The sequence below is a fragment of the Urocitellus parryii genome, chromosome 6 (assembly GCF_045843805.1).
Source record: "Urocitellus parryii isolate mUroPar1 chromosome 6, mUroPar1.hap1, whole genome shotgun sequence".
In the NCBI taxonomy this organism is placed as follows: domain Eukaryota; kingdom Metazoa; phylum Chordata; class Mammalia; order Rodentia; family Sciuridae; genus Urocitellus; species Urocitellus parryii.
In genome coordinates this window covers 198,016,511-198,035,465 of record NC_135536.1, presented here as the reverse complement: position 1 = coordinate 198,035,465, position 18,955 = coordinate 198,016,511, and the positions used below count along the sequence as shown (strand labels likewise).

Below are 18,955 nucleotides of genomic sequence, written 5' to 3'. Positions count from 1 at the left end.
ACTCAACATTATGTGTGAATTCTTCCAAAGTCAATGCACAGACTCAACTCAATCCTGATAAAAATCCAGGAAGTCATTTTGTGGATACTGTTATGGTTGGGATGTGAGGTGTCCCCCAGAAGCTCATGATGAGAAAATGCAAGAAGGTGTAGAGGTGAAAAGGTGGGGTTACAAGAGCCTTAACCTAATCAGCAAAGTAGTCCCCTGATAGGAATTAACTGAGTGCTAACTAAGTGTGGGCAGAGGGTGGCTGGAGGAGGTGGGCGTGGGGGTGTGCCTTTGGGGTATGTATTCTGTATCTGGCAAGTTAAGTCTCTCCCTCTGTTTCCTGATCACCATGTGAGCTGCTTCCCTCCACCACACTCTTCCTCTACCATGTTCAGCCTCACCTCGAACCCTGAGGAATGAGCCGGCTGTCTATGGACTGAGACCTCTGACACCTGAGTCCCCAAATAAACTCTTCCTCCTCTAAAATCAACCTTGTCAGGTCTTTTGCTCACAGCAGTGAAAAGTCTGACTAAAACAGATACCAACAACAGATTATGAAGCTTATGTTGAAGGAGGAAAAAACCCCGAACAGTCAACACGCTACTGAAGAGGAACAAGTTGAAGACAGAGGCCACCCGGTTCCAAGAGGCACCCGGTTCCAAGAGCCGCTCTGGCCGGGTGTGGTGGTGCACACCCGGAAGCCGAGCAGCTCCGGCAGGAGGACTGCAAGTTCCAGGTGAGCCTCACCAACCTCGTGAGACGCTGTCTCAGAATAAAAACCTAAGAAGGCCGAGGACGGCCGTGGTTAAGGGCCCTGGGTGGAATCCCTTGAACTGAATAAATAAACAAACCAGGTGCCCCTCTCAGCCCCAGCGGTCACGACGGCGTGGTGCTGGCTGATGGAGGTAGGTGTCAGGGGGACAGGACTGAGAGCCTGCCACGGACCCAAGTGTGGCCGAGGATCACTGACAGAGGGGAGAAGGCAGCAGGTGGAGAAAAGGCCTCTGTTCCACACGTGGCGCTGAGACAACCGGCCACCAGACGTGGAAAACGGGTCAACCATCAGAAAGCCAGCTTCCAGATGGTCCCAGACCTGCATAGGAAAGGCAAGTGACGAGACTTCTCGGTGACAACCGGGAGGAAAGGCGAGGTGGGCTGGCAGGGGGTTCCAACAATCGAGAGCCTGGTCCATGAATGAAAAATGTCCCGATAAACTGGACTTCTGTAAAATAAAGAATGCTGGCTCTGCAAATGTCATGCTCAAGAGAACAGGAGGAGGGCCCAGGAGGGAGGGGTGCACAGGAGAGAGCCTGTCCTGCCTGCCCCCCCCCCTACCTTCTAGGCCACGACAAGTCTAATTCAGCAACACCGTTCTCAAGCCCTGATAAGACAGGGAGTAGCCTGAAGTGGTCAGTGCTAAGCAAGAGGCCCACCCAAAAGGCCTCCAACTGGACCACAGTCTGCAAAAAGAAAAGCTATAGGCAATAACAACATCAGAGGTGGCCAGGGGTTGGAGGGGGGGTGACAGGTGGAGCACAGGGCACTGGGGCAGTGGAACTATTGTGTGTGACAGGTCATCGTGCACGTGCCCAAGCCCACCCAACACACGATGCCAGGCCCTGAAGGTGGGATCTGCCGTCCCAGCCTGAGGCTCTGCCATGCTGGATCTGTAAACGGTGAGGCCCTTTGCGGGACCCAGCCTCTCCTCTTGGAAGCCCATGTCCAGCTGCAGCCCCGTGCTGGGACTGGGGCTCAGAACCACTGCCCAGTAGCCAGCCTGTGGTGGACACTTGACAAGGCCACTTCACTGAACTCCAGCAGCCTTACTCAACAGAAGCTGGCGCCAGACCTGCCTGCTGGGTGGGCCCTGTTTCCAGGGAAGGACACCAGCTCCAGGTGGTGACAGCCCTGCTGAGTCTCAGTGTCCGCTCCTGGTGAGCTCTGGTGCTTGGGCCGCCCGTTCCCCACGGAGCCCATTTCTGAACAGGGTTCAGAGGGAACAGCATTCCAGTGCTGAGGGGTGACACTCCAATGCTGCACAAGGGCTGCTGGGTCTGCAAGCCTCTCAGCACCGAGGCCCAGCAACGGGCAGCAGGCAGCCAGGCTCTGCCTTGGGCACCAGCTGCTTGGGCAGAAGGCACGGTGTGATCCCAGTGGGAGAGCCACCCAGGTCCTAGGGTTCTCCAGGGGTCTCCATGTAAGTGCCTGCAGGTGCCAGGTGTGTGCAGGAGGGACAGCCGGTCAGGGTAGGGCAGCACTCAGGGGCTGCAACTGCGGGGACCCCTGGCCACAGCAGGCCCTAGGGGTCAGGAGGCTCAGGCAGAGACGAACCCAGCGGCAGCTGTGGGCAGAGGGTGCCAACATGTCCGAGGGAGGAGGCTTGTGGCCAGCTCCAGGCTCCTTCTGCCTCCTCCTGAGTCGCCCATGGGCCTGGCCGGCACTCAGGACTGGGAGTGAGACTGAGAAGGTGGGCAGGACTGATGTGAGGGCACTGCCCAGCATGGTGTCCAGGCCAGGAGGCAGCAGCCACATCCTGCAGCTCAGTGGTATGATGGGCAGCTCCATAGCCACCATGGCGCTGAAAGAGACCCTGGGCGAGGAGATCACCTCCTGCCCCCCTCCCCCCTACTTCCCCACCTCCCCCCCCTTCACCTGGGTGGGGAGGCCAGAAGGACGCCCAGATCCAGGTCCCATCTTGGCTGGTCCTGGGGACAGCTCTGGGCATGGTGTCAGGCCTGGATGGGAGCTTTGTGATCTACATCCGGGCCCTCGCAATCGTTGAGCGTGTCAGCGCCAGCTCTGCACGGGAGCCGTAAGCCTTGGCCTGTGCCCTGGGGGACAGTGGGTTTCCTGGGCCTGGCTAGGCCAGACAGACAAGCATGGCAGTGAGTTCTTGTGGCTCGCAGGGCTGCCTGGCCCCACTCTGTGTGTCCCTTTGAAGGGTGATCAGGGACCCCCACCATATATCTGCCACGGAACCCCTGAGTGTGACCTTATGTGGGAAAAGGGTCTTTGCAGATGTCAGACATCTTTGCAGGGTCTGAGGTGACCCTCCCAAGTCCATGACCGTGTCCTCAGAAGACAGACACTCAGAGGAGGAGATGATGTGTAGCCAGGGCAGAGGCTGGAGAGATGTGGCCAGGGGCCCACGACACCCGGAGCCACCAGAGCTGGAGGGACCTGGCCTGTGACGCCCTGCACCTGGGCTGTCCGTGTGGAGAGCTGAGGGAGCTGAGTGTCCTTGGCTGGAGCTGGTCTCGCTGTCACTGCAGCTGAGGAGGCTGAGCTGTGTGCTCTGAGATCCCGGGTTCCCCGGCCTGTGACTGGCACAAAGGTGGGGGCTGAGCTGTCCCAGCTTGAATGTCTGCCCCCGGCGGGTTTGGCTGGGAGCGTTCTGAACGTCTCCAGCTGATCTGACAAATGCAGGTATTTTTAATACATTAGGCTCCTTTTAAACAAGCTGTCAGGAAAATTAATCACAGGAAGTTTAACCGGCGTTAACCTGCCTGAGAGCCCGGCAATTACCAGCTTCCCGTCTGCAGGCAGGTCTGACAGCATGGGGCCCTGGAGGCGCCTTGCTCAGGGTTCCAGAAACGCCGTCCTCAGCTTGAGGCACCTGTGCTGACCCCACATCCCCACGTCAGTGTCTGAGCAGCTGCCTGGGCCTGACGGTGCAGGGGGCTGGGGCGTCCTCTGAGCCCAGGCCCCTGGTACCAGGTCCCTGGTCTGCCCATCTCCTCAGATGCAGTCCAGCCCTGTGCAGTGGCTCTAGTCCCCTGAGGTGCAGTTCATCTCTGCAAATGGGCCTTCACACTCATGCTGGCCTGTGGGGACGGAGGGACATGGGGACAGCTATCCCCCCCTGCCTCTTATGAGCATGGCTGCCAGCACAGGGACACAGCATTGCTCAGCCCTGTGCTCTCGTCCATCCTACAGGGACAGGGGCCTCCCTCTGACCTGCTCTCAGGGGAAGATGCCCTGGAGACCCCTTGGTGAGTGGTGAGGCCCTCAGAGCTGGCATCAGAGGAATCTGCGTGCTTTTCCCTGGGGAAGCCCGCTCCCCAGGCCCGTCAGTGGGGGGGGGGCACCGGGTGATGTCCTGGGGTCCCTTTACTGAGGACAGGCTGGGTGAGGCAGACTCCATTTGGAACTAGGAGCAGCTTCCTGATAACTGCCTTTCTGAACGCGGCTCCCCTCCAGGCTGGGGACAGGCCCCAGGAAGTGCCTGACCTTCTGGCTTTCCTTGGCTGAGCACATGGCCCTCCTGCCTAGGGGCCACCTGACTTTCATTTCTGTGAACTGGAAGGGCTTCTGAGGGGCAGACAGACAGGCATCCAGCTGCTTTTCCCCCATTTGATCAAATAGCACGAAATGAACTTTTCCTTCTTCCACTGTCTGCCTGTCTCTTACGCAGGAAGGTGGCTGATCCTGGCCAAGCGGGATCCAGGCAGGGTCCCCGGTGCTTCCGATCAGAGAAGAGGTCCAGGCTGCCCCGTGCAGGAAGGGCTCTGTGCTGGACAGGACCTGCCCCTGCTGGCTACTCTGTCCTTGGAGGGTGCGGGGAGAGGCCAGTGGCCAGTGCCTGGGGCACAGGGATCCTGTCAGATCCGGGTCTATCAGCCAGATGCGATGGCTCCCTCTTCCCCTCCAGGCAATAAATAGTGACCTCGACAGCCGTTTCCTACTGTGCACATCCTGCTGGGCGCAGGGCCCGAGGAGACAGGTGGACAAATGAGCCAGCCCTTGCCTGGCTCCAGACCAGCACAGCCCCAGACAGTGGATGGGCTCCCAGTGACAGGACCCAGACGTGCTTTGTGTGGCTCCTGGGCCCTTGGAGCAGGGAAATCATGCTCCCGTCACGGCACCGGTAGGCCTGCCGGGAGCAGTCGGTCATCCCAGACAGGGATGGAAAGTGCCAGTGTCTTCCAACCTCGAGGGACAGAACCGAGTGGTGTCTTTTTAAACAGAGGAGCTGTTTTAAGTCCCAAGAACACAAAGCTCGCCGAAGGACACGCTTAACCTTTAAATACGTCAAAGGAGAGTTACTGAAATTTACAATAAGTTCACCTTTTCACAGACAACGGGCTAAAAATGTTTTAAAGTCCAAACAATGCTGCTCTTTTTCATAAGCCTCGGTGTAAGATTTACTCAACGCCGAGCTGTCCCTGACTTTGTTTCTAAGGTAATTATGTTTCTTTGCTGTGTATTCTCTTGCAACACTGTTTTAATAATTCCTTTGACCTGAAGTCTTTCATCTTAAGCTGCCTCAGATATTTTTGAGTGCTTAAAGCAGTGTTGAAAGTGTACAGAGGCCTGCGTTTGGGGTCCTGGACTAGCTCTTCTGCCATAAACAACCATAAAACCCACTCGGTGCACCAGGTGTCCTATGCAGACACTGGACGGGCCTTGGACTGTGATCTCCACAGTAGGGGCACCAAGGAGACCTCCACCGGCCCTTGCGTCCTGGGTTTTCCTGATGGAGTCTGGGCCAGATGTGGCTCCACAAGCTGAGGAGGCATATAGCTCGGGACGGGACCCTCAGAGAGGGGACCTTGCAGAGTGAGGTGGGAGAGGGACCCACAGGGGCCAGCTCAGAGGCCTAGGCAGGGCTTCCTGTGGGTGCCGGGCCGCTGGGCTGTGTGCAGACCAACCCCATGAGAGGCTGGCCAGAAGGCAGTGGGCATTCGTAGAGGCTGGAGCTGGAGAAGAGGCCTATGGACACACCACACCTGCAGCAGAGGGGCCAGGAAGTGAGCTCAGAGGGAGGACACGCCCAGAGCGAGGCCCAGCAGGCCTGAAGCAAATCCCTGATCCAGAGAGACCTCAGAGGAGCCCTCCTGGGCCTTCACTTGTGATCTGCACTAACATCTGCACTTGGTGAAGCAGAAATGAAGCCTGCACAGCACAGGACGGGTGGTCTGCACTGGACCGCCTGCCCAGGGGAGAACCAGCACTCTTCAGAGGAAGATAACAGAACCCAGAGGCTTTGTGATGTGGCCTCTACAACATCCACTGTGAGTAAAAAACTGCCAGATACAGAAAGAAATAGGAAGATGTGACCCGCTGGGAAGGAAAGAGCAGCTTCCGGAAACAGCCCTCAGAGCAGGCCAGGTGGGAGGAGCGCCAGGCACAGCCGGGCACCAACAGCCCTCCTCAGGCTGAGCACCCGGGGAGGCAGATGGACGGTCCCGCAGCGACACTACAGGAAAAGCACCCACAGCTGGGCCTGAGAAGTCAACGGGAAACAGCCCGGGCACCTTGGCTCCCTAGCCAGCCGACCGAGAAAAGGAGCCGGACACAGAGAGTGTGGAGGAGTCTCAGAGGAGAGGGTCAGAACGAGGGTCCCCTGACCTGAACCCACACACAGCCTGGGATTGCCCTGAGTGACCCAGAACTGCCACCAGGACCAGGACTCACCCTGGACGGCGCTCTCCTGGGGAAGAGCCAAGCAGCCTGGCAGAGGATGCCAAGCTAGGACTCACTTTGCAATTGCCACCGACAGATGGTGAGGGAGAAGTGGCAGCCTGCACGGGGCCAGCTGCCTGCTGCAGGAAAACCCCGCAGCCGCCACGGGCCTTAGCGCCAGGCGCCACAGCGGCACTCAGAACACTCGGGAAGCAGCACAAGTGCGCCCCAGGCCAGCCAGGAAATGCACCTCTCCTGGAGGGCCAGAGGCAGGAGCCATGGGGACAGGCGGAAAGACGGACAGGGAAAAAGAAGATGTGCTAAAGAACCAACCACAACTAGGACACCAGAGTGCCACCCCTCCAGCCAGGGGGCCTAGCACAACTGCCCAGCAACAGCAGAGCCGCAGGAGCTGCCCACAGGCACGGCCTCCGCCCCACAGGCTGAGCCGGGGACCTGACACGAACCCAAGAGTCTCTGAGCGTCACAGGATGAAGTTAGAGATGGATGACCAGACGGCATCTGGAAAATACCCAGACGTTTGGAAACTTAAAAACACATTTCTAAATACCACAAAGGTCAAAGAGGGAGTTGCAACTGAAATCAGAAATCTCTTTAACTAAATAAGCATAAGAAGTTTCAATGCTAAGTGAAGCTAGTCAATCTTTAAAAAACAAATACCAAATGACTCCTTTGATATAAGGGGAGGAAACAAGGACAGGGTAGGGACGAAGAGCTTGAGAAGAAGATTTACATTAACAGGGTTGAGAGGTGGGAGGGAAAGGAAGTGAGAAGGGAAATCGAATGGAAATGGAAGGCGATCCTCAGGGTTATACAAAATGACATATAAGAGGAAAGGAGGGGTAAGACAAGACAATACAAATGGAAGAAATGATTTACAGTAGAAGGGGTAGAGAGAGAAAAGGGGAGGGGAGGGGAGGGGAGGGGGGATAGTAGAGAATAGGACAGACAGCAGAATACATCAGACACTAGAAAGGCAATATGTCAATCAATGGAAGGGTAACTGATGTGATTCAGCAATCTGTATACGGGGGGGGGGGGAAGTGGGAGTTCATAACCCACTTGAATCAAACTGTGAAATATGATGTATTAAGAACTATGTAACGTTTTGAACGACCAACAATAAAAAAAAAAAAAGAAGTTTCAAAAGATCTGAGACACCACCGATGTAAGGCTTAGGAGGAATTTTATAGCATTAGTTGTTTACATTAGAAAAGAACAAAGGTCTTAAATCAACAATATAAGCTTCCACCTTAAGAAATGTAGGAAAAAAGGGCAAATTGATCTCCTAGCGAACAGGGAAGGAAGAAGGAGGGTTAGAAATAAAACAGGTCACAACGTCAACAGAAGCGCCGTGAAACCCGAAGCTGACATTCCAGGAACAGCAACGTCACACACGCCCAGCTCTGCCCACCTAGGAAGGGGAAGGCCTGTTGTCAGCCTCAGGAATGGAAAAGGAGACGTCACAAGGGTCACGAGGAGCCCCTTCAGCAGTCTAGGCCCCAAGCTTGACCCCACGGACCAAGTGCACCAACTTCTCACCAGGCAGACTGCCAACTTACTCAACAAGAACTGCGGCACCTCGCCAGAGCCTCACGAACCCCGCGCCCGGGGGCTTCACGGGAGGGTCCCATCAGGCCTTCAAAGGAGAACTGCTGTCCCCACAGTCCCTTCTAAGAACTCAGGTAGGCAGTCCTCCCCACGCACTTCACGGGGTCAGTATTAACCGACAGCCAGACCAGACGGAAAACTCCCCATGACACAGCAAATGCACAGCCCGCGAGGTTTATCCAAGGGACGCGTGGCCGGCTCCGCATCAGACAGGAACCAACTCTCTTCACCACAGGCGCTGAGAGGAGTCACATTCATGGGGACAGAGGGCAGAACATGGTTTCCAGGGGGCATGGGACAGGTGAGTGGGAAGTCATGCTTAAGGGCACAGAGTTCTGTTTGGGAAGGTGGAAGTTTCCGGAGTTGGATGGTAGAGGTGGTCACGCAGCAGTGTGAATGTGCTTAATGGAGCTTACCCTTAAAATGGTTAAAGTCACATACAGCGTGGCACCATGAACGAGTGGTCAAGATGATACCCTGTGCTGACTGACCAAGAGGAGCCACATGAGAAGCACAAAATCAGTGCCCAAACCCTGACACCCGTTCATGATCCAAACCTCCCAGCCAACCAGGAAAGGAAGGGACTCACTTGATGAAGAGCATATCATCAAAACTTAAATAAACCAAAATCTTCATATTTAGAAAGACTCAAGAGCAAAGCAAGGAGATTGCTCCTACCACTCCTAGTGACCACTCCCCGGAAGCCGCAGTCCCACCAATGGGGCATGTGAAGCAGAAAACTCCCCCTCCAGAGAGCCCTCTCCAGGGGGCACTCCAAGGAACCCGAAACCCGTCTGGATCAGGAAGTGTGCTTATCACGGCTGTGAGACACAAGTCAGTATACAGGGGCCATTATGTATACTGGCCATGAAAAATAAAAAATGTAAACACTTTTTTAAAGTCATGTATGATAACACCCAAAACAAGAATACTTAGAAATCGAACAAAATATGTTTAGGACTTATATGCTGAAAATTCCTACTGTGTGAAAGAAATCAAAGAAGCCCCAAATAAATGGAGAGATGTACCATCTTCACAGATTGGGAAGTTGATGTTAAGATGCCAAGGCTGGCTCCCCTATGTATTAACATCATCCCAACCAAAGTCCCTGCAGGATTTCACACATACTGACAAACTGATTCTAAAAGCAGGTAGAAGGAAAAGAAATTAAAATTAAAAAAAAAAATTGGAAAAAAAAAGAACAAAATTGAAGGCCCAGGCTAACCAAAAGACTCACTGTCAAACTACAGGAATCAGAGACAGATCAGGGGCAGGCGAGGGTCTGGGCACAGAGCACTCGGCTGGGCTCAGCTGATGCAGCCCGACCAGGCTGCAGAGAGACCTCAGTGGGGCAAACGTCACTTCTTCACAAGGGGCGCTGGGGCATGTGGAAACCGACATGCAGGGTCTTGAGGTGTCTATACCTCGCACGCCATAGAAAACTCACAAACGTGAAACTGCAGCACTTCCTTGGCTCAGGCCATGAGGTCTGAGACACGGATGCCAAGAGTTCAATCCATGAAGTTCCTCTGAGTCGGAATTTGTCGATGTGGCAAGCTTTCACTGTGTAGATACAGTGTTAGGAGAGGGCAAGGACAAGCCCCTCTTTGGAATGGAATCATGAGCCTGATAAGGGACATATAGGCAGAGGACGTAGGAACCCTGGAGATGGAACCCTGAGAAACCACCACCCAACCTGGGGCAGAGCCCGACCCAGACCCGTGGCTGCCGACCACCTGGGAGATGGGCAGTGACCCTGTCGGCAAGTGAAAAGTGGACCCATGGCAGGACACCCATGGGAACCTACCAGAGACCACAGTGCCAGGTGACCCAGCGGCAGACAGCGCTCCCACAACACTGGTGGTGTCCCAGAAAGCCAAGCCCTGCTCCCTGTAGGGCCCGCAGTGGACTCCTGCGTGTTTACTTAAGGAAATGGAAGCTCGTGCTTGTGCGGAGCCCAACTGGTGGACGCTGGTACACACCCAAATGGTCAGGATCACCCCAAACTGCAAACAGCCTGAGCGTCCTCAGCAGACAAACGGCAGAGCAGTATGTGCAGCCTCCACCCCACGGAGCCCGACTCCACAGCACCAAGGACACCCCACCCAAGGCCGCGTGTGCCTGTGTGGCAGGGGCTCTGTGTGCCTCGGACCCCAGACCCCAGAGGCCACAGCCCCCTGCTTCATTTGCTCCCATCCTGGAAAAGGCCTAGCCGCAGGGAGCAGGGGGGGGTTGGCTGTTGCCAGGGGCCAGGAGCCGTGGTCGGCTACAGAGCACAGAGCAAGGTGGCGCGGGGGACGCTCCAGCGTGTGCTGCGGGGGCTCACGTTCTGTGCATTTGTCAAAGCACGGAAACAAGCAAGCAGAGTTAACGGTATGTAAACCTAAAAACAAACTCGAAAAAGAGGAACACGGGTCCAGTATTGGCCGGTCTGCCCTGCCCGTCTACGTCGCCTTGACCAAGCACGTGGGCGCTGCAGCAGCTCCCTGGCCAATCTCTCTGACCCAGGAGTGCTTGCCCACAAGGCAGCCACGCTGCAGGAGCTCAGGAGCCACTCATTTTCCTAGCATAAGAACCACACTAGTGTCGGGCCTGGCCTGACCTGCCCAGTCACTCTGCCACCGGGGCTCCCTTGCTATTCCTTGGACACACCAGCACAGAGCTGTGTGTTCCGCCCCTCTGCGGGGAGTCCTCCTTTCCCACACCACTGATGCTGCGTGCGTCCCTGAGACCACGTGAGACCGTCACCTGTGAGCCGTGGACCCTCCCTTCCTGCCTCCCGCTCTCTGCTGCCGTACAGCGTGCGATTCCTGGACTGCACCCACCCCCTGGGCTCACCTGAGCTCCCTCGGGGCAGAGACTTCACCGGTTTAGTTGGTGGCCATATGTGACCTGCGGGCAGTGGGAGCTCCAGGGACAATGGAAGGAAGGAAGGAGGGGGTACGGAGGGAAGGACAGGGGCATCTTAGACCTGCAGGAGAACCCCAGCTGTGGTTCTGGAGAGGCCTGGCCCGGGCCTCGCCTCAGGCAGCAGATGCTTCTCAGTGGAGGTGGACAGACACGGGCCTGAGGGCGTGGGAGCTATGGCAGGACACTGGGGGTGGGTGGTGGCACGACGCCTCCTGCAGCCTGGGGAACCTCTGGGAGGAAAACTGCTGGGGCGCCCCCTGTATCAGTGGTGGCACCTGCCTGGCCTGCTGTCAGCTTGAGCGGCCGGAGCCCTGTGTGCAGGACACTGAGCCTTCTCAGCCCAGGTGCCATCACAAGCCCTTCATCGACAGCCACAGAGTAACTGCGACCTCCAGGTAGGCCTGCTCCATCTGCAGCCCCCAGCCGGGTGACAGCAGCTGAGAGTGGCATGAAAGGGCCACCTGGGGGCTTCTTGTCCCCTGGTTTCCTCTGGTTCTTTTGGGCACTGGGCTCTAGGTGGCCATCCAGGGTAGAAGACCCTGCAGAAAGCTGTTAGGGGTGGGGCCTCAGACCTGCCCCCATTGCAGCTCCATGGCCTCCCCTGGCCTCCACTCAGGGAGCTTCATGAACACCCAGGGCACAGCCCCCACAGCCAGGACACAGGACGCCCCTCGCGGCTAACAGCCCTCGGCCATCCCTCTGTGCCTCTCGCTCTAGCTGTGCCTTTTCAGGTGTCACATGGTTGGAATCCACAGTGGCCTCCAGGCCTGGCCTCCTGCACTCAGCCTGAGGTGTCCCTCAAACATGAGTCTGAAGGAAACCTGAGAAGAGGCCTGCGGTTACCTGAGAGCGGGTGGCCAAGTCCAGACAGGACAAGGGACATGGCAGGGCAGGGGCAGGGGCAGGGGCGGAGCAGGGGGTGGGGCAGGGGCAGGAGCAGGGGGTGGAGCAGGGGCAGGGGATGGAGCAGGGGCTGGAGCAGGGGGTGGGGAAGGGGGTGGAGCAGGGGGTGGGGCAGGGGCAGGAGCAGGGGGTGGGGAAGGGAGTGGAGCAGGGGTTGGGGCAGGGTCAGGAGCAGGGGCTGGAGCAGGGGGTGGGGCTGGGGCAGGGGCAGGGGCTGGGGCAGGGGCAGGAGCAGGGGTTGGGGCAGGGGCAGGAGCAGGGGTTGGGGCAGGGTCAGGAGCAGGGGCTGGGGCAGGGGGTGGGGCAGGGGCTGGGGCAGGGGCAGGAGCAGGGGTTGGGGCAGGGGCAGGAGCAGGGGTTGGGGCAGGGTCAGGAGCAGGGGCTGGAGCAGGGGGTGGGGCAGGGGCAGGGGCTGGGGCAGGGGCAGGAGCAGGGTCTGGAGCAGGGGGTGGGGCAGGAGCAAGAGCAGGGGCTGGAGCAGGGGGTGGGGCAGGAGGTAGAGCAAGGCGTGGAGCAGGGGCTGGGGCAGGAACAGGAGCACGGGCTGGAGCAGGGGGTGGGGCTGGGGCAGAGGAAGGAGCAGGGGGTGGGGCAGGGGCAGGGGGTGGGGCAGGGGCAGGAGCAGGGGGTGGGGCAGGGTGTGGAGCCGGGGCAGGAGCAGGGTCTGGAGCAGGGGGTGGGGCAGGAGGTAGAGCAAGGCGTGGAGCAGGGGGTGGGGCAGGGGCAAGAGCAGGGGCTGGAGCAGGGGGTGGGGCAGGAGGTAGAGCAAGGCGTGGAGCAGGGGGTGGGGCTGGGGCAGAGGAAGGAGCAGGGGGTGGGGCAGGGGCAGGGGGTGGGGCAGGGGCAGGAGCAGAGGCAGGGGCAGGATCAGGGGGTGGGGCAGGGGCAGTAGCAGGGGGTGGGGCAGGGGCAGGAGCAGGGGTGGGGCAGGGGCAGGAGCAGAGGCAGGAGCAGGGGGTGGGGCAGGGGTGAGGCAGGGGCAGCGGCAGGGGTGGAGCAGGGCAGAGTGTGTTTTTGATGGGGAGGGGACAATTTCTGGGACTGAGGCAGCAACAGCACCATGTCAACAGTCAACAGTCAACAGTCCCTGTCAATGTGGACGTCTGCAGGTGGCTACAGGACACCTGACACTGGAGATTCTGTCCCAACAAATAAGAAGCTCAGGACCTTCCTTCTCTTAAACACAAGCACAGGTGACCACATGGGACTGTTTCTGTGGTCTGAAGTGCCCCTCTGCCCTTGCCCTGCTTGTCTGAGGGGCCTGCCTGTCCTGCTTGTGACCCCGGGAGCTCCACAGGTCACATCGAGGGCTCTCAGCCAGCCTCTCGGTGTCCCAGGCCTCAGTGACACGGTGCATGCTCGTGCTCCGACGGTCCTGGCTGCGTCCTGGGCACTTGGGGGGCTGTGCCGCAGAGCCGAGGGTGAGCTTCCAGACCCTTTGTTCCTGGAGATGAATGTCCTTGGAATGCCACCACCTTGTCTGACTGCAGGAGTGCCCCATGCTTGGGTCCTGAGGCCCTGGGCTGCTCTGAGGCACTCACTCTGGCCTGGGATCCCCTGGGCCAGAGCCAGCCCCACCAACTCTGGGCCTGCGCGCCCCACTCTCCACCCGGAACACCTGAGAGGATCAGACTGGACCTGCCTGCCTGAGCACCTCTGGGCTGTGTCCCCCTCCAGCCTCGCGGTGGGCACAGGTGGCTCTGGCCTCTGCTCCACCTTCTGGACACCAGATCCAGGTGTGGACCCTGCCTAGCCGCCTTGCACACCCTGTGTCTACCACCTGGCCCCAACAGGCAGGCCAGGGCCAGCGCCATGACACAAGCCCACCTCTTCTGCACGTGGCCCCTCCTCCCCAGGGCCTTGCAGTGACACTTGCTGTCCGAACACAAGATTCTCCTCCTAGGGCATCTTAGGCTTTTTTAAACCCTTTTTGGATCAAGATTGGTCTTTTTTTTTTTATTATTTATTTTAGTTCTCGGCGGACACAACATCTTTGTTTGTATGTGGTGCTGAGGTTTGAACCCGGGCCGCACGCATGCCAGGCGAGCGCGCTACCACTTGAGCCACATCCCCAGCCCCTCAAGATTGGTCTTGAATTCTGGCCCACTTGGTCCTCCTTCCTCAAGCTCCCAATTGCTAGGACTAGATGTGGCCATTGTGCCCAGCTCTAAAAACTTTAAGCTTGAAACATTTCAAACATATACAAAAAATCAATCCCCACTTTCCACCACGGCAGACTCGCGGCCAGTCTGCTTCATCACAGCGCCCCGAGTCCCTGTGTCCAGACAGTAAACGGCATTCTGTCTGTAAATCTCTCTGTATGTGCCTCTAAGAGATAAGGGCGGTTTTTAAAACTCTACCCAGGTAGTTGCATGACAAACAGCCAGGGGCACCCAGGAGGTGCCGTCACCCGCCCAGAGCCTTCACTGCTTCTGGCATGAAGGAGGACCGCAGGCTGCCAGTTCGGTTTCTCCGAAGGGGAAGCTGGCGATTTGTCCCAGGCACTGCTCGCCCCTGGGTTTTGCTGAGGGCATCCTAATGCTGGGTCTCCCCCGTTCCTTGTCCCCTGCCTGTCCTCTGAGCCGGTAGCTGCATCCAAGGGCTCTGCCAGGCTTGATTTCCATGTTTCCCTCGAAGGCTTTGAGAGGGCTGTGAACAAGCACCTGGACTCAGCCCACCGGCTCTGTCCTCTGCGACGTCAGCTGCAGAGAACCAGCACCTGCGCTGGTGGCTCCAGGATTGCATGTGGTGGTCTGACGCTCTGCTTCCTTCTTCCTTTGTTAACCCGGGTGTGCGGTACTCAGATGCTACCCCTCACTGGAGGGCTATTCCAGAGCACCCTTTATACAACAAAGGCAGCAATGTGCTTGTGCCCCTGCCTGCAGAGGGACACTGAATCCAGACTGGACGCAGTGCATGGTGCCCAGTGCATGTGTGTGCTCTGTGTGTGTGTACACACGATGGGCGTGCATATGCCCCAGGCCTCAGGACACTGGACTGGAGGTGATCAGGGCCTCCTAGGCCCTCGCACTGTCCTTAGGTAAATGAGAGCCCATGTAGGGGCAGCATGTGTCAAGTTTTGTGGCCTGGAACTCAGAACTGGTGGCTGCGCTGGGACTGCCCTGGGGCTGGGGGTTGGATGGGGTACAGTGAGGCCTGGGGCAGATTGAACTAGACACCCAATTCCCTCAGACCGCTGCTATCTGTCCCCAGCTGGCCGGTCTTCCCCACGCAGGTGTGCACACTTAGTACACACTCCCTGGTTGGGTGAGCCCAAGACCTGCCTGAGCTGCCGCCTGTCCACCAGCCCCAAGGCCAGCAACACAGAGCTGTGACATCTCAGGCCAGAGCAGGAGGCTGGCCTGGACTATGTCAGGACCACCTTGGACTGCAGGTGGAGCCATGTGGTCAGGACCACATGACCGTCCTAGAGGAACCCTTGGGCACCCTGTAGGTCCCCCATTCCCCAGCTCCTCTTCCCAGCCACCTTGCTGGCCCCAGCACGAGTCTCTGGCCTTTGGGAGAAACCTGGCCTCATGTCCTGGCCACCCTGCCCTGTGTCTGCCCCCCCACACCCCCACACTCAGGCTGCACACTCAGAAAGCACCTGGCCGGCTCTCTTCAGCAGTGACGCTTCCAAGTTGCTCCGAAACTCCACCACCAACACCCAGCTTGCTTCCAAACATGCCTTTGCTTGCAGATGCCCAGGACAGAGCCTTATGGATGTGGAGGACGGCAGGCCTTGTGGGGGACACTCAGCTGGGAGAGGCCTCCTGTTTTGGAAGGTGGGGCCATTTTATTGGCCAACACATTAACTCTTCCAAACGCCATCAGTGAGAGGGAGATGCCTGGGTAAGGATGCCCCAGCTTGGGCCAGGTGCTGTAGAGAGTGGTGTTCACAAGGGCAAGGCGCACAGTGATCCCCCCGCAACCACTCCTAAGGCGGCGGACGGTGGTGCGGTTGGGAGGGGTGGTCAGAGCCTCTTCTCAGGAGCTTGCTTTTCACGCACACTGAGCTGTGCTCTGGACTCTGGGAGCCTGGGCAGAGCCTCAGATGAAAGAGCGTCCTGGTAATCAGCCGCTCCAAGAACACAGCCAGGCCTTCAGAGAGAAAGGGAGGTGCCGGGGAGGCCAGTGAGCGCTAAGTGGACCTGACAGAGCTGCCTCTGCTGAAGTCGGAGCCCCTCCCAGGGTGGACGCTCAACGGGCATCCTTAAGGGGACCAGTGACCAGGACCAGGCTGAATAGGCCTCCCAACCTGCCCAGCAACAAAACCAGATGAATGGCACTTGGAGAGGCCAAGGCATATTGTGGAGGGTCCCCAGGCATCAGGAGAGAGAGGATGCTTCTGGGGGCCAATAGCTGATGGGGGCTGAGGCAGCCCCCCCATCCCTCCTCTGCTGCTGGTGATTGGAATAGTCCAGGCTGCTCCAGACGGAGCCCAGGAGCTGGGAGGCCTGGGCTATGCCCAGGTAGCTCCTGGGGCAGGTGCCACCTGACATGTCAAGTCAAACCTGCAGGGGAAGGTACTGAGTATGCGGAGGGCACCCCCGGGCAGAGCCCACAATGGACAGGGCCTGGGGAAGGAAAGCAGAGGGGGAAGGTAATTCTCACTGTCCACCACCTGGGGCATCCTGTTGGCTTCTGCCCCTGGTGTGGGGAGGGCCCTGCTGCATCCCAGTGAGGGCCCCTTAGTGGGGACACTGGGAGCCACAAGTTCTGTGTGCAGCCATTGGGGACCAAGAGTTTATTCTGTCCCTAGGATGCATGTCGGAAGTGGCCGGCAGAGGGTCAAACCCAGGGATTGACAGCCAGATGACAGCTGTCCCTGCCCTGACACTTCTGTCCCCTAAGCTGCACCTCACCATACTGGGGCTTCCAAGGCAACTGTGGAATTCTGTTGGAGGCTGCCTCCGCTGGTAAGGGCCAGCCAGATGGGGACAGTCAGCCGGCCCCTTGTCAGTGTGGCACAGCACACAGACCCTGCCCAGGCCCCCCACCCCTGCCTTCTTTACCCACCCAGGGGTGGAGGAAAGCCTGTACCTTGTGGCCACCTACATCCTAGACTCAAGACACCGTACAAAATGTCATTTCTGCCCAACTTCCTCTGTGGACGCCCTCCTCACACCTCAGGCCTTCACACCTGGGGCCCAGCAGAACTCCCCACCGCCGTCTCATCCACACCCACTCCAAGGAGGGCTCCAGCCAGAGATCCGGGGTGCTCTGCTCAGACCTTCAGGGCCCCCTTTAGCCATCTGGCCCTGCCCGCTCCCCGCAGTCCTCTCCAGCTCCCAGCACCAACCGTCACAGCAGCATCAGGGCAGTGGGGAGTGCTTCTGCCCCTGGCCCTGCAGACCTCCAGCTTCTCTCCAACAGCCAGCTTTGTAATCACCCCACTTCACAGAGGGCCAGACTGTGGCTAAACGGGGAGCAGCCCACTGTGGCATCAACCTCAGCCCTACCTCCTGGGTTTGGCCAGGGCAGGGTAGAAGCCCAGGGGGAGCCCAGCTGGGGCTCCTGCTGCAGAGTCCTGGGGTGTAGCCCTTGAGGGCACAAAGCCTTTAGAAAAGCTGATGAAGGGACCTCTCCCTGAGAGCACACTCAGGTTTCCATCAGACCTCAGAACCCCCTCGCCGGAGGTCACCAGGTCACCGACTGGGCTCCAGGCCCCTTCAATGGAAGGAGGGATTGAGGGGGCGTGGGGCTGGCCACGCTGGCCTGAGAAGTGGGAAGGAGTTGGGCTGCTCTGAGGCACCCTTGCTCCCTCCCAGCCTCCCAGGAGTGGCCTTTCTCAGTGACGCTCTCTGGGCCTTGGCACCCAGAGGGCACACCACGGGAAACTACTTTGGGGAAAGAAAGGGAAGTGCTCAGGCTCCCCGAGAGGGGCTAATGAGGCCCACATCCTCCTGCCCTTCTCTCCTGAGGCACTCACCTGGATGACGACCTTGACGGTGGCAGTGTCCACGATGGGTGTGCACACCAGGCCTCCGGGGTGCTGGCCGTCAGCACTGCGGTTCTGCTGGCCCATGGTGAAGAGCATGGGCACGGCCAGGAGCCCTGAGGCCAGCCAGATAGCGCTGATGAACTTCTTGGTGCGGCTGCGGGACATGAGGGTCTTGGCCTTGAAGGGGTGGCAGATGGCCAGGTATCGCTCCACGCTCAGGCTGGCCACGTTGAGAGCGGTGGCATAGGTGCAGGCATCCCGCAGGAAGTAGTAGCCCCGGCAGACAGCATCGCCAAAGGCCCAGGGGTGGTGCACCCAGATGAAGTTGTACAGCTCCACGGGCATGGCCAGCAGCAGGATGAGCAGGTCCGACAGCGCCAGGCTGCCCAGGTGGTAGTGCACCGTGCTCTGCAGGTTCTGCAGGGACTTCTTGCGGGCAAGTGTGAACGCTGTCACTGAGTTGCCCACGGTGCCCACCGCGAACAGTGCCAGGTACACTGCGGTCACCAGCACCTTGGAGTAGATGTCGGTGTTTACGTCCAGGTCGCTGCTGGGCGCAGGGAGGCTGCGCTGGGACACGTTGTCGGAGCCGTTGACCAAGCTCGGGGTCAGGAGCGCTGCCTCCACCTCTGACGGCGGCTGCTGGAAGAAGTCGGCCACCGGCGCACCAGCGCTGCCTGGCACGGAGCTGTTGAGGCGCATGGTGGGCGCGGGGTCCGCGGCTTTGTCCTGCGCCTCTGGGGCTGGAAGTCCAGGCAAGGGTGGGCGCGCCACAGGCAGGGCAGATGAAGAGGAGCGGGGGAGGGTGCAGAGGCGAGGAGGCGCGCCGTCCAGTCAGGAAGCGCTGGACGCCGACCGCGCCGCCCTGGGAGAGCTCGGCTCGCGCTCGCCTGAGGCTCCCCGGGCTCGGGGCTCAGCTCTCCGGATTCCCAGCTCTGTGTTCCCGGGTCCGCACTCTGCGGTTCCTCAGGCTCCTTCCAGGCTCTGCGTTTGCCGGGCTGGGGGCTGCCTGCGATCTCTAGGCTCTGCGGTCACCGGGGCTCCGGGGAGGCAGCGCGGTCGCCGAGCACAGCGCCAGGCCCGGTTCGGGCTTCGCGGGAGAGCCCGTGGCGCCAGCGGAACGCACGCACCGCTGCCGGCGCGCTCGCTTCCCTCGCTCGCGCTCTCCTGCCT

At 59.0% G+C, this 18,955-nt stretch overlaps 1 protein-coding gene across 1 annotated transcript in view; it reads right to left on the bottom strand.

The window, feature by feature from the left end:
* The window catches only part of Ntsr1 (neurotensin receptor 1), a 33,190-nt gene extending 14,706 nt beyond the window's left edge, over positions 1-18,484 (bottom strand). The window contains exon 1 of the mRNA XM_026407851.2: positions 17,771-18,484. Within this exon, the coding sequence (XP_026263636.2) occupies positions 17,771-18,484 (714 nt within the window). The remainder of the gene's footprint in view (positions 1-17,770) is intronic.
* Positions 18,485-18,955: the final 471 nt, after the last annotated feature.